This window comes from Solea solea, chromosome 2 (genome assembly GCF_958295425.1).
Source record: "Solea solea chromosome 2, fSolSol10.1, whole genome shotgun sequence".
Classification (NCBI taxonomy): Eukaryota; Metazoa; Chordata; class Actinopteri; order Pleuronectiformes; family Soleidae; genus Solea; species Solea solea.
The window spans coordinates 9,859,579-9,875,080 of NC_081135.1; the positions used below are offsets into that span (position 1 = coordinate 9,859,579).

At 42.9% G+C, this 15,502-nt stretch overlaps 1 protein-coding gene across 1 annotated transcript; it reads right to left on the minus strand.

Moving 5' to 3' along the window:
* Window positions 1-1,623: 1,623 nt before the first annotated feature.
* igfbp5a (insulin-like growth factor binding protein 5a) lies at window positions 1,624-12,167 on the minus strand. Its single transcript, XM_058622065.1, has 4 exons — window positions 11,275-12,167; window positions 4,971-5,179; window positions 4,088-4,207; window positions 1,624-3,057 (listed from the first exon to the last, which is right to left on the minus strand). The coding sequence occupies exons 1-4, from the start codon at window positions 11,612-11,614 to the stop codon at window positions 2,920-2,922; spliced, it is 807 nt and encodes a 268-aa protein (XP_058478048.1). The 5' UTR covers window positions 11,615-12,167; the 3' UTR covers window positions 1,624-2,919.
* Window positions 12,168-15,502: the final 3,335 nt, after the last annotated feature.

Here is a 15,502-nt window from a genome sequence, read left to right on the forward strand (position 1 = left end):
TTTTTTTTTTTTTTTTAGTTGAAAAGCTCATAGAACAATAAATTGAGGTCCTTTGCAATTTGCGAACTGCACTGTCTCAAATAGTGATTTTAAATGAAAACTATTCATCATCCAGCCCTAATTCATGTACACTCTTTACATTCTCATTAAACAAGCTGTATATTGTGTGTTTATTGTTCTTTCTTTGTGTGAGAGTTATGAAAAGTGTGTGTGCAAACATACTGAGTCCTACTGTGATATGTGAAATAGGAGGCATTACATTAATGATCTATAATGAAGGTCAGCTGATTTGGCCTCTGCACAGTAGAGATTTTACTAAAGCGGCTAAAGTGCCTAGAAATTGATAAAAGCACGGCTAAAAGAGTGAAAATGGACTTACATACACACGATGCACACAAACGTTGCTCTGCAGCTGCAGTTAATGAAGCACACTGAGTGGAAACACCTGAGCGTGTTTTGCTTTCACAGCAAAACAAAAACAAACAAAAGAAAAGAAATCACCTGCATGTCGCATCAAGGTCACAGAGATAACACCTGACAAAAGTGCACATGAGCAGTTTTTTTTGAGAGTACAGGAACTTTATTTAAATAGTGATTTGTTATTAGAAAAAAAAAAATGAAACGAGTACATCAGTTACACGCCTGATAAATATTTTTACCATAATGTTCACATTAATCTTATTTTTCGTTCTTAAAGTGAGAATCTGAAACGTGACAGAATTGCTCTGCGGGGCCTTTATTTTTGCACAGTGGCCATTTTGACACGTTTGACAAGAGCTGCTGAATTATGGGTTGTGTTGGGTTCACGGACGGCGTGTGAACGAGTCCCCAGCCTGAAGCTGAGGAGGCGAAACTCGGCCATCGTTCATTGAATCATTTACACTTGTGCTTTTCCGACTGTGACCGGTCAAAATGGCCGGCGTGCAAAGAGGAGTAAGCTCTCCTAGTACCACGATCTAATGATTCTGATCATATGGACTGATAACTGAACATAAATATGATCTGTATCTAAAGATATTTGACCTATGACAATATAAACAACCCCCCCCTCCCCAAAAAAAGTCTTGTTTTTGTGCCGCATCCGAAAGACCCAGAGGATCTAATCATGCAAATCCAAATTCAAAGTGGCATGGGGCAGAAGGCACTTGAATTTACATACAAACCTGGCGACGTTGCTCTTTATGGGATTGAAAAAGGACCCGATGAACCCTGAGAGCATGTCGCCATTTGCCTGTGTGGTGGCAGTGAAGGCCCCCGACGCATGGAAAAACTAAAAGGGCGCGCGCAGCCTTTGCATACGATTTGTGTGCCGGCCGTGGAGGGAAATGCACGGCGCCGCGTTCGCCGGGCCTTGTAACTTGACTGAGTGTCAGTGAGAATTTCAACCAGAGGCTTTTGGATGTTGAGAACTAGAAGGGCATGGCACACACCACACACACACACACACACACACACACATACGTACACATTCAGGAAAACACACACACACACTCGATTACATTTACAAAGTGTGGACACAGTTGTCAGGACTGTCACAGTACAGTTTGTTGGCAAGACTGCAAATAAAAATGGACGTCAAACTCAGGGTTGCAAAACAATCTCTCATTCTGAAGCCTCCACTCATAAGTGCCATGATTTATCTTTTATTTTCCTCTAAATGGGAACATCATTTACAAAATTGATGTCAATTGACAGTATTAACTCTTTTTTTTGCAACCAGTGGAGTCGCCCCCTTGTGGCTAACGACCATTTCCATATACAGACTAAGGTTTTCATTGAAACTTGGGTTTTCAAGTTGCCCGACTACGACGCGCTCTCACTCGTGAACGTCCAGGCGGACGAGCAAGAGTGGAAGAGGACTTAAATAGTGGCGCAGAAATGAGCTTAGTGCACTGTGAGGACAACTTTTTTAAAAATCAGAACAACAACAATAACAACAACAAAAATACATGTCTAGCTGTGAAAATAAAACATTTTCTTAAATCACAAGTATGCTCTTTTTTTTAATGAATTGCTCATTGGATTTTTCATATTTTAATGCTGAATTTCTCCACTTGTGAGCACAGACTGATGCAAAGCTTAAATAAAGTAAGTTTGGCCAAATGTTTAATGGATTGTATCATTGCCTACACTTTCAAACTATTCCGTAAAGCTTCTGTCAGCTCTGTGTCCACTGATTTGGCTCAAAAAGTGGTAAATATAGGACAATGTTTTTATAGCCATTGTGCTGAAGTTGCAATGACATGACCTGATTCTGCTTCTCTTCACCCACAATGCATGAACCCCACAGGTACAGTAAATTAGCTAATTTACCCCCCCAGGTAAATCAGAATAGTGTGAGTCAGTGGGACGATTCAAAGGCAGAATATATTAAAAAATTCACAAGATTAATAATCACTACATTTAAATGAGAACTCACCCATCAAATGTGTCTTGAAATTGTCCAATTGTTGTTTTTTTATCACTAAAACCAAACAAAAAAGAGATTCTTAGCCACATTTAAAATGTTTTGTCTCGTGATCTTGCCACGTCTGACTCGGACTCACAACATCATATATCATTACAATACATATATGTATATATATAAATATATATATATATATATATATATATATACATACATATATATAATATTCTCTATTATCTATAGATATAAAGAGAAGAGGTGTTAGCTAACCTCAAACATAGTACACGGTCAGTGGGGATGTGCAGACTTTTATCTAAGCTTGTCAGTTTGGCTCCCATCGGGAAAAACAAAACAAAACAAAACACAGTAACCCAGTCCATTACACCTGACCATAGAAGAGCATTTGTGCCGTATTCTCCTGACTGGCAGTCATAAAGTGTGCTATAGCTTGATTGGCAGGTTTCTTCTTTTTAGCAGAACGGGGCTCGGCGAGCACAGCGGGCTGGACTGGCTCATTGGTTGCTGTTGCTGCTGCTGTCGAGGTCTTTGCACTGCAGGTCTCCTCCAGTGTAGTTGATGCCAGGGATTTTCACGCCGAACCGGTCCACGCACCAGCAGATACCCCGCTTACGGCCACGAGAAGGCTTACACTGTGGGCAGAATGTGGTTAGAGAGATGTTATCTTTCAGTGTCCAAACCTGAGGTCATATTTTAAATGAAAATCTGTGTTCAGGCAAGTGTTTTAGCTCTGTTTTTACCTAAAAACCAGCAATCAGGTACACTGTGCATGTGCATGCTGGTGTGAACAGGAAGCTAATTCTCTCCTCTGCTAAGGCTGCGTTCCATTTGTAGTCGGGACTTGGAATTTATCAGGGCATTGCCTCTTCAAGAACTTTGGATTTTTAACTCACAAACTCAGAGCAACCTCACAAACCCTTAAAGGAATACTTCACCGATTTACATTTAGCTTTGTATTACTAGCATAGGGGTAGTATTTTTTAAAAAATGTGCTTCCTAACCTCAGTTTCCCCTGATTTGAGAAATATATTCATTCTTTTCTTTGTTACGTGCCCACCAGTGACACTTGGTCCTGTCAGCGTAACTGTTAGCAAAGATGGCGGACACTCTTTACATTCTGGGAATGAGGTCCCGCCCCCCTACGAGTGGGTCTAAAAAGTGCGCACTTAGCGTTGCAGTTTCAAACCTTGGACCAAGTGTCACTGGTGGGCATGTAACAAAAAAAATAGAATGAAGATATTTCTTGACTCAGGGGAAACTGAGGTTGGGAAGCCCAATTCTTCATAAACACTACCCCTATTCTAGTAATACAAAGCTAAATGCAAATCGGTAAAGTGTTCCTTTAAGTTCCGACGTAAAAAACTGACACTGACATTAAGACAGACTATCATAGATAGTCGCGTTGCGGCTGGAAAGAACCAACCAGGAAGTGAATGTGGGCAACTGCGTCATTGTTTACAACGGTCTCTGTTTATGCTAAAACGCAGCCTGGGAGTTTTCAAATGTAAACAGAGACAGCAGCAACTTTTAAACGTCTGCGTTTTGGGAGGGGGAGGGACTGAAGCGCTGGGGTAATGTGGACGACAGGCATATCCAGGGGAGCATTCAAGAGGAGAAAAGTAGTCGTACAGATGTAGCCTGAATAAATAAATGCACCCATACCTGTTTGCGCTTGAAAAAGCCCTTCTTGTCACAGTTGGGAATGTACAGAGAGAGCGCCAGGACACGAGACGAGTCTTTCATGCTCTGAATGAGATTATCCAACCTCCTTCTGCAGGGTCCCTACACACACACACAGACAAAAGTGTTAGAGTTTGTGTGATTACAGTTTTTACATGTACATGGGTTAAGTGTTACACAGCGTAAAATGCCCTAAACGTTTAAGAGAAGCTGTAGAAATGAGCAATAAAGCTTCTTACGCACAACAATTGGCAGGTATAACTAAAAATAGGCAATTAACACCAGCAAAATGAGTCAGAGGAGAAAGAGAACAACAATTTTTGAATTGCCCTGAAATTTAAAACACAGCTAAAACACATTCAAATTTTAACAATACAGTACAATATCATCAAGCTGCCATCTTATGTTATGGTAGTTCATATTTGAACGGTATCTCGTGCTGCATTGCTACATGTTATTTTAAATCTACACTTATATATGCCAATGGAATTGTACTTTTAATTTAATTCAAATCGTTGACAGCCCTAGTTTGTTTATCAGAAACATTCCCATTAGTTAAAAAAACCATTAAAACCTGTGATTAAATTGTTTTGGGTTTTTTTTGACGAGTGGCAATGACAAATAACGCAGGTGGAAAAAAAAAAACTCCTACAAATGAGAATGTTAGTAACTTCACTCTGTTCACGCCTTGTTGTCACATGTGTGAACGAGGGCCGGTGGGGCATCTCAGCTGCTGATTTGTCAGAACTCGTCTTATAACGCCTGAGGCAGTATGTGATGCAGCGCTCATTCAAAATCAAATATGGTTCGGGAAATCATTCTAAATCCTGATCGGGGAAGCAAAATAATTCCCAATTCCACTTACGAACTCAGGGTCCAGTTTATCCAGGCTTAGTGGGGAGAAGTCCAGGTTGCTGGCAGGTCCCAGTCGGGCCAGCTGCTTCTTCCGGTCCTTGGCTTGCTTCATGGCTTTGGCCTTGCGACTGCTGATGTGGTCCCTTCCAAATAAGGGCACCTTGGTTTGGGGCAGCACTGACTCAGGGACGGGGAGCAGGGCGCCGTCCTGACTGTCGTCTAACAGAGAGAGAGAGAGAGAGCGGATGACATGGTTCAGGTTTTCTTGTTTCTACACTCATTGTTTAGACATTGCGGTTTTACCTGAGGCCTAATAACAGGCCTTGATTGTAGCCCTGTCATGCATCTGGCAGACGCGTGTATCACACACAAGCTTGTGCATGCACACACTAAACTCCCAGCACTGCACTAACATTTCATAAATTAAGATTATGCTAAATGTGGGCTTTCATTTTTTAAAACATTATAATCAAAAAGGAGAAAAGCATAATGAAACGTGTTTTCTTAAAGGTCCAGTGTGCAACATTGAGGACAGTTTATTGGTAGAAATTAAATATACTATCCTTAATGGTATGAAATTAACATTTTTATATGTTTCAATGCCTTTTTGGATAATTTTATCAAAGTTTGGTCAATGTTTCTCCTCCATGTACCAACATTTAAGTCATATTTACGACTTTTTAAGACCTCTTTTAATCCCATTTAGAATTAAATTTAATTACTACCCTACCATGTAGGGTTATTATGGATTCAGAGCCTAGAAACTCATTATTTACCAAGTTATGAGTTAGCTGCATAATGACCTCTTATATTTCTGTTTTCTTTAAGTACATATTACACAATTATTTTTAGAGATATTAAATCTGTGCCGCTTGTCTGTTATATGTAATCCTTCAACACATTTGTAGGATTATAGGGTTAGGAGATGTGGTTACCTATCTGACCACTTTTAACTCAGGCTTTACGAAAGCTGGCTATTGATTTCACAGGGGCATTAAAAGCCCCACTATGCAAGTCTCAATTTCAAATATTTCTAGGGTATTTTGCCACAAGCCTGCAAATGTTTGTGTAATTGCTTTAAAATAACAATTATTTGTTTTTGTAGCCTGAAAACAAGCCTTTTATATGTACTTAAGGGAAGGGCCTTGTTTTATGGAGGCTTCCATCTTGTGCCGACATGTTTCTACAGTAGCCTGAAGGGACAAACCAGACAGCGCGTGGGTTTTGATTGTGTTTTGAAGCAGAAACTTACAAAAAACAAGCAAAGAAGAATGAGAATACGAAGGTGACTGTAGTTGCCTAAAGTTCTTGCATGGAAAGGGACGGTGAGTGGAGGAGTTTGTTACACACTGGAGAGTGCAGGCTGATTCTTGACTTATGCAGGATTACTTCTGTCCGAACAGACAGTCATTTACACCAACACGTTACAAATTACAGACAAGGTGGGATTGAAATTACAATCACAAACAACTTGATGTCAACAGGTGTAAGATTAGGGCTTCAAAGCATTTTTCTGTTCAGGGTTCACAATCAAAACACAGTGATGACTCCCACCTGGAAACGCACTGATTTGAGAGGCTAAAATAAAAAAGCGGCAAAGCCTAAAGTACTGAGAGCAGACGAGAGCACCGATTGAGAAACGTCACAGCACAACGTGACGGTTTCCCTGCACCAGCTCAGCTCATATTAAGCACAGTTAGTGGCTAGCGGCCAGTTTCAGTTGGGACGTGTTGACATACTGGACAACAGAGCCTACATTTATGGCAAGTCGGGTTGCCAGTTTGGGGTATATATGTGGACCAGGGGTTTTAAAACGTTTATAGCCAGTGACCTAAATGAGATATTTAGCCTCAGCCTGGCACCCAGACCCATGAAAACATGCTATTACACTTGTCATGTGGTGAGCCACCAGAAACAACCACAGCCCATTTTGGGTCCCAACCCCCCACAGCTGCCCACATGGGCCTTTCATCTGTGCAAAAAAATAGAGCGCTGGACTGAAACCTGGGGGACAGTTGCACACAGTTGGACTCAGCCCTCATCCCACCCTCTATTCATGCGACCACGGCGAGCATGTCGAGGGCAGAGGGAGCTTTTGCATCTGTTACATTTGCATCTGTGAGTGTGCACCGGCCTCACAAGTGTCCCAAGCAGCTTTTGGCCCACTTCCACTGCCAAGTCAAGCTCTTGTTACCGTTTCATTTTGTAAGATTTGAAAAACTTGTGCATTCACATAAACCCCCTCTGCCCCTGCACTGACGTGATCGCTAAGCTACTGTGCAAACCTGCTTGTCGAACAAGGTCACCGCCTTGTCGCAAATTATGCTTAAAACCTCTTCCTCCTGCAACCCCCCCATCCTCCACGATGATGATGAAGATCATAATGATGTCATCGATGCCCATAATGACAGGTTCGTGGAAAAGCCAAGAGTTATCCCCTCCTGCTTACTTACAACTGACACCGTTTCTTTTTTCCCTTAAATCCAATCAAGTCTTCACTTGCTAATCCTCCAGCACGTCTAATCTGACCAGTGCTGATGGATCACATCTTTCATTTCTTTTTCTTTCTTCCCATCTCTCTTTCCCTCTCTCATGTTTGAATTGTGAGACCTGAAAAGTCACCAGTGACAGAAAACAACAAATCCTTGCTTCTCTCCTTGCCTCATTTGCTCTCAGCTGTGACTAACAGTCTCACTGCGAGCATGCAGAGGCAAAGGAATAGTCCAAAATGCTACGAATGAGCTAATATGATACTCAGTATTGGTATAAATGTGGTTGATATCCATACGATTTGATACTAACGGTATTGATATGTTATCATACTTAGTATGTATAAATACGATGCTCAGTTTTCGTACCAATACGGTATCATACAATACTCAGTAGGCTACCTATCTGATTCTCAGTACCACTAATGATACTATACTCAGTATCACTACTGATACTATACTCAGTATTGATAGCAATAAGATACTTGGTACCACTACTGATACTATAGTCAGTATTGATATCAATACGATACTCAGTATCACTACTGATACTATACTCAGTATTGATAACAAAAAGATACTCAATATCACTACTGATACTATACTCAGTAACACTGTTGATGATTTACTCAGTATTGATATCAATATGATACTCAGTATCACTACTGACACTATACTCAGTAACACTGTTGATGATTTACTCAGTATTGATATCAATATGATACTCAGTATCACTACGGATACTATACTCAGTATTGATATCAATACGATACTCAGTATCATTATCTATACTGTACTATATGACTACGATATGACTGCAAAACTCAGTATCGATATTAATTTAATACTGGCCCAAATCATTGGATCGTACATCAGGAAAATAAAAAAGTAATGGCATACGATCCGTAAAACCCCTAAATATGACATAAATGCTTCACTTGACACAACATGCTGTGAGTGAGGGCTGCCTATGTCAGGGCTGGGGAGGCTCAATACAACTTCTTTGTGCCTGATACAAATAGTATTCTTGACTTTCTACTGATATCCATATCAGTCTTTGCTAATGGATATGCAAAATAAAAGAAAAATACTATTTTGAACTAATATCGGTATCATTATCAGACTTTAAAAAGGTAATATTGCTCCATCCCTACTTGCAAGAATGCAAGGGCAATTAAACACTCCAGTGATTATACAGCATGTATACGTACTGTACACCAGCTGGCTTCATCGGTGGATCTTCTCAGCCTGGATTTTATATGAGGCGTGTGCTTATCAGTGAGCGCGTGGGCTCTGTTTAATTTGTGTGTCGGGTGAGCGTTCAGCAGGAGATGTGGAGTTAATGGAGAGGCTGTAGCTGACAGGAGGAGAAGGAGGGAGGGGGGTGCGGAGAGCGGAGGGATCGGTAACCCACCCTCAGCCTGTATTCTGCTGAATCACTGCACAGCCTGAGCCTGCAGCACTGAGACGGAGAGAGGGAGCGGGGGAGGGAGAGCAGGCGGAGGAGTGGGGAGAGACAGAGCGATGAAGAGACCAGGGTGGGACCGACAAAGAGTAGAGGGAGGGAGCAGAGGATAGTGTGGGAAAGGGAGAAAAAAAAGGGAAGGGGAGATGAATAGAAGAGTGGAGGGTTTTTATACAATGATTTCTCAGATGCTGAGCTGCTCTCAGGGTTGGAATAATCATAGCACAGTTGAATTTTCTGCAACATGCCATGCAAAAAAAAGGAATGCGATGAGAATAACATTAAAGAAGTGCACTAAAAATGTCAGAATCGCATCTAACGGTGACAAATTCTGTGCTAATTTGAGCCTGACACTGATAAATGCTCTCCTACTTTCTTATCTGTTCCTTTCAGGACTCCATGCTAATGTGACTCAGCCAGAGAAACCGCAGTTCACTGGCCTGACCTTCTGAGGTTTAATACAGTCACAGAGATTATTTGTGTTTCCAGAGCTGCTCCACTGCAACACTAAAAACTCCCAATATGCAGGGTAATGAAGGCAGAATGGAAACGATCAAGGGATGGAGTGGCGGCGGCAGAGGCTGCAGAGAAGAATAGGTTGGAAAAGATGAGGCGGGGCAGTCGCCAGCCAGGGAAAGGAGAGAAGAAGCAGAGAACAGGGGACAAAAAAAGGTGGGTTAGGTGTGGGAAAAAAAGGACGCAGGTGGTGGGCAAGTGAAGGTGGAAAGGACAAAAGGCTAGACGACAAAAGCAGAAAAGAAACTGTAGACAAAGGAAGAGATTGTGAAGTATGATTTCACACCTTGAAGACAGAGAGTTCAAGGGCCACAAGCCAAGATTCCCCACAAAGCTCTCCTCAGTGCTCAGACACAGGGACTGTCCCTGAACTGCCATTCACAGGAGCCAACATGGAGCCTCACAGAACACCACCTGTAATCTTCTCCCCACTTTAGTGTCAGCTTAGAGGGGGAGGTGGCCCTGAGGGCGATAGGCCACTCACACGGAAACCTACTCATTTATGGCTCGACGCCCCAAAAAGGCCTACCAGGTGAGATGACAGGCCCATTATCGCTCTGCGCCAATTGTTGACAGAGTTCACAAGGTCAAGGCACATGGGGGGGGGGGGGGGGGGGGGGGTTGCGTCGTGTGCCTCGGTAATGACAGGTGTCAGTTCGTCTTTCAAAGACAGCTTTGAGTCGCCACAGATCGGCCTCAAAAAAACGCCTTCACACCTGATGGCGTCGAGACTTATGACCGGTTGTGGAACACTAATGGCTTCTAACAGTCTGGAGGCTGTTGCTTTCAATTGTGTATCACTAGCTGACTCTGCAAGTGTGTGTGTGTGTGTGTGTGTGTGTGTGTGTGTTACTTGCGGGCTCCATTAAAATTCCTCTGCTGACAGCGGAGGACTAACGTCTTTGTCCAGCTGTTTGCTATTTCTTTGTACAAGAGCCGTTTATATCTGAGGCTCACACGTTTTATTTCTGTGCCGCAAATGCAACACGAATACGACGACATATCGATTACACTATACAATACACTGCGTTATAAAAGGATACTATAATTACACTGTGTGCATAAACAATAGACAGTTTGCTTTGTCTAATTAGAGGTCTGGAAGGAGGGGGATGAGAGAGTCAAATGGACAAATGTCTGCTGCCAACTAGTGGCCAGAGGCTTCAATTCAACACAAAAATATCAGTAAAGAGTTTCAAAGAATCCATACTGTGTCACGCCATGAAATAACACAATATTTACTTACACCCCTATCAACAGTTCTTCTTTTTAATAATACTGCTCCATCATTTGCTTTTTTGCAACATCCAATCCAGTTTTAGACTGATATCAATACTGAGTATCATTTTTTTTGTATAATTTAAAGGTCATTAAACTGACATTCTGATAACAACATGAGTGAAATATTAAAATATATAAAAACAGATGTAAAAATGATACAGCACAGGCCTGCTGATGTTCAAAAGACAGTTGTAAATGACAATCGGTTGAGAGTATCGGTCACAAAAAGCAGATTATTATTGATTTAAAAACCGTATGATTGGTCATTTCTGCATCAGTCAAAAGATATATCCAAATCATGGCAAGTGTTTTTGTCAAATAGGATGTAATTTTAGGCTGCAGCACTGTACAATGAATGAATTAATCAAGTTATTGCATCATGTACAAGTATCGATATTAGTATTGGACCTGACTGACACCAATACCAGTCAAGAGAATCATATACACTCATCCCTAACGTCATTTAAAATGATTACTCTTCATGCACTGCTGTTATTTAGCTCTAAATAAAGGTTTACACTGTAAAAAAGTACACGCTTTTATACTAATTATACTAACAATACCTTTTGGATGCAGCAGTTTGTACAACTTCTCATTCCTGCACACTCCGCGGCCGTGCAGCAGCGCGTGCAGCGGCTTCTCCTCGCCGTTCTTGGGCAGGCAGCGGAGCCCGCGCGTGCACGGCCCGGTGTACACGCCGCACGGCTGGCCCTCCTCGAGCGCGCACGTCAGGCAGCAGCCACAGCCGGGCTCCTTGACCAGCTGGCAGCCCACCGGCACCGGCGGACACATGGACCGGGCCTTCTGGTCGCACGGCTCGCACGGCACGTACGACGCGCCGCAGCCGCCGATGCTGATGCTCAGCAGGGGAAGAAGCACCAGGATGGAGACGCTCGCCAGCATGTCGCGCTTCTCTCCTGAATTTGTTTTTTTTTTTTTTTAAAGAAGAAGAAGAAGAAGAAGCACCGCGTTTGAGCAAAAGAAGAAGAAGCAAAAAGCTGCAGTGTATATCAGCTAAATGTTGTGGTGGATGATTTCTTTCCAAAAGGTTTGAGTCCAAACATCAGGGGAGCGTTTGACGCTGGTGCATCCACAGGTGCGTTATTGCACAAGTCTCCCCCCTCCAAAGGAAATCAACAAATAAAAAAATAAATCACAGCATCCGATGCTTGAAATCCACAGAGATCCTGCTGCTGCTGCTGCTGCTGCTGCTGCTCCACTACATTCACAAAACACCATCAAACATCCAAACGCCGCGCGCGTATATGTGTCTCTCTCCGCACTGGTGCCCGGTGCCGTTTACGCGCAAACTGCAGCGAGACAGAGGCTTGTGTGAGCAGAATGTGTAATCAGTGGCTTTGAGCTTGCCTTTTTAAAAAAAAGAAACTGCCAGAGGCGAAGCCTACAACGATGGGTATGTGTCAAACAGCGTTCGGAGGGGGAGGCGCACTTGTCAACTCTGTGCACTGAGATGGTGATTTCGCAGGGCGGGTGCTGGCATGTCTCCAGATCTGCCTGATAGGAGACGATGCTCCTGAAGGCGACGGAATAAAACCCGTTCACTACTCTCTCTCTCTCTCTCTCTCTCTCTCTGCACAGTGAACACTTAATGTCCACAACCTCAAATATTCTCATCTTCTTGGCACAACATGCTGCTGTTTTGAAAGTTTACAGACCTCATTGGTTAAAGAAAAAAGTCTCAATTTAACAGAAATCTTTAGTGCATGTTAAAATAGCGTTAAAGTTTTTTTTTTTTGTTGAAGTATGTTGTGTATACACACATATTTTAAGCACACTGCCATTTCCATGAACCAGCCCAGAACCCGGACATTTAAATATAAGCATTTAGCGGACGCTTTTATCCAAAGCAGCTTACAAAAGAGGAATAGGTAGGAACCGTGGAGTGCAGAGGTGGATCCAAACGCACTTGGACAGAAGATGCTCTTGGAAGAGCTGGGTCTACAGATAGACAGGGACGCCTCTGTTCTGGTAGCGCTCAGTAGGTCATTCCACCAGCGTGGAACAACACACAAAAAGAGTCTGGATTGTCTTGAGCAGGGTGTTGGCACCGCCAGACGACAATCCCTTGATGAACAGACACTATCACTGAGGTCATAAGAAACGCCACCTGACAACCTGCACCAACCAAGATTTTTACTTTTAACTGTCAATAGCACTTGTCTGTCTTATTTGTTTCACACATAAATCAGTCGCACACTTTTTTAACCACAGACATGTCGCTGCGTTGTTTGTGCGACTCATGAACAGGAAGGCGATGAACTCGGAAACTCACAGTTCCGAGTTCCGATGCAAATGGAACACAGGACTCGTCACCTCAAAGTTCGTGAACTGCTTGGTTGGTCTCTTGCTGCCTTGTTAAGAAGGTTTGTGTCACTTCTGTGAGTGTCAATCTGAAGCAAGAATTTCAAACAATGAAGTCACAAGAAAGTGTATTTGAACTTCCTGATGGAGGCAGCAGTGGTGAGATGCCACTTCCTGTGGTCAAACCACAAAAATAAATACAGCCTCACTTCACTTCCTATAGTCTTACTCAGACGATGTTGACCCACGTACTGATGAGGCTTCTGTGGTTCAACTCTGCATTACTAGATCTCAAATCATCGTATCCATCACTGGACAGGAGCAGGACTTGCTGATACTCCACTTTTCTGTGCACCAGTGAACAATTACTTTGCTTCCGCGTTCGATTTCTTGACTCCAGAAATGTTAAGGTTTGGACGCGGTGGATCTCTGCTTATAATTATTCTGGAGAAAGTACAAAACCTCGGGGTCTTGATCTCCACCAACATCTAAACACTTGTTCAGATGTAATGAGAGCATTCACATAGATCATGTAAACCACAGTTAAGGGGTTTCATTGTTCCCCCGCGGAGCTGCCAAATGGATCCCGTGCACCAAAGCCCTGATGGTGAAATCTGACTGCATCATGGCACCAAACATGCTCAGTGTAGAAAAGAAAAAAACAGAAAGACTCATCCAAAGTTCACGCATGTGAAACAAGAAAGCTTTTACAATTCCCCTCTGACATCTTTGGCCAAAAGTCTGTAGCTTTAAATATTTGTGTGATGCTGTCTTAACCATAACAAATGTATTCTCTCCAAAGACGCAGAGATGGTCCAGATCAGGGCAAACTGCACTCACAGTGACCTGATTTTATAACTTGGGAGAGTTCAGCGGCCAGAGAGATAAATGGTCAACTCTCATGGTGTACATGTACTAAATGTCCATAACTCACTTGGAAGTATTTTGGCACATAGCGATATGCAAGTGAGGATAACAGATGAGCAGCGTGCTTTTGTTTTTTTGTAAACAGAACCCTCGCTGAGTCCAAGATAAATGAATTTTAATGCTTTTGACCTAGGTCGTGTTCATTCCCATGGACCGCGCTCCATCTCACTGCTCTTTTTTTTATTTTTATTTTCTCCCTTCACTCTGTGTTTTTTTATCAGTCTAAACTGATGCAAACTCTCCCTCCAAGTGCATGGATTCAATAACAGAGGGCGAGCACTGAAACTGACCTTTGAAAACCCACACGCACCAAAGCATTGGGTCCGTCACTTTATCGAGTTTCACTTCCGTTTTCCACCTTCCCCTCTTTGTGAAACTTTGTCGACACGCTCTGTTGACATCACCTTCCCCCCACATTTGCCTTTGCCCCTTTTGCCGTATCAGGTGCCCTATGATGTCACGCGTGGCGGAAAGGTCAGCTCCGTGTCAGCCTCTCACCCCTTTCATTCCGTCGCCTACCTGTCAAGAGTGGAAGAAAGAAGGCCATTCAGACTGAAAGCGGTCCAAGACATCTGTCTTTCGCAAAATGTCAACAAAGCACGAACAGACGTGCATCTGAGAGATCGTCCTGAGACTCTCCTGCACAATCATGATTCATAAAATGATGATTTACGACCCATATGCATATTGGCGAAGCTAGTGTGTCAACACTTGTTTTGTTTCCTCCAGATGGGAGACAGAGGAACTGTGGTCAAAGTCTTGCTAGAGTTCATAAACCTGCAGTTAGGCCCGTCATGGTCGGGTTTCCTGTGTAGTTTGGGCCCGGGTCTGTCAGTGTGTGAGGGTCATGTGATGCACAGATGGTGGATGTTGGCTGGTCTGCATACACATGCACGTTTAGGGGATTTCCTTAGCACCACTTAAACAGGAACTAAATACATGCTGAGGTTTCCATGTCAGATCAGTGGGAGGGTTTTAGCCACATTAGCGAGTGTTGATCCCTTTAGCAACATTAGCGGCTCAGGCTGTAATGCTACACACTTCACTGAAGCAGTTGGGTATGTTCCACTCTGGAGAAGTAATGCTGGCACACAACTTTGATCCATTACACCTGTGCTCATCCAGCTTAGCTTGGTTTTCCCTCACGTGTTCCTGTAACGTCTGAGTCACTAGTTAATGCTGTTGGCTTTGCCGCAGCTGAGTCAAATTTGACCTTTTAAGAGATGGTTCAGGTTTTTTTTGGAAGTGAGGTATTGACAAATTTTCAACACTGACTTCACAAAGGGCCTTTGTTTGTATGGATCCGCCCGGGAGATGACAACTGACAACAGGACTGACAGCAGGGACAGGAGGAAGGACATTTTATCCGTTAAACAAACACCTCACCAAATAAAATCTACACCTGTTCAAGTCGACAATATCTTAAGAATACGTTTGTTGCGTAATCTTACAGTTTCTTGTGGCTGGTAACCAATTTTTGTGAACCTTTCACTTTCCTGAACCAAACTCCATACAGAAACTCAACTTACTGTTGACCTGCTG

What these genes read in the sequence shown, in the direction of transcription:
- igfbp5a (XM_058622065.1), bottom strand. Translation starts at nt 11,614, where the DNA reads ATGCTGGCGAGCGTCTCCATCCTGGTGCTTCTTCCCCTGCTGAGCATC. An exon ending in ATAAACTGGACCCTGAGTTC is followed by an intron (nt 4,208 to 4,970) that starts GTAAGTGGAATT and finishes GTGTGTGTGTAG; the next exon opens with GGACCCTGCAGAAGGAGGTT. An exon ending in GCTTTTTCAAGCGCAAACAG is followed by an intron (nt 3,058 to 4,087) that starts GTATGGGTGCAT and finishes TTCTGCCCACAG; the next exon opens with TGTAAGCCTTCTCGTGGCCG.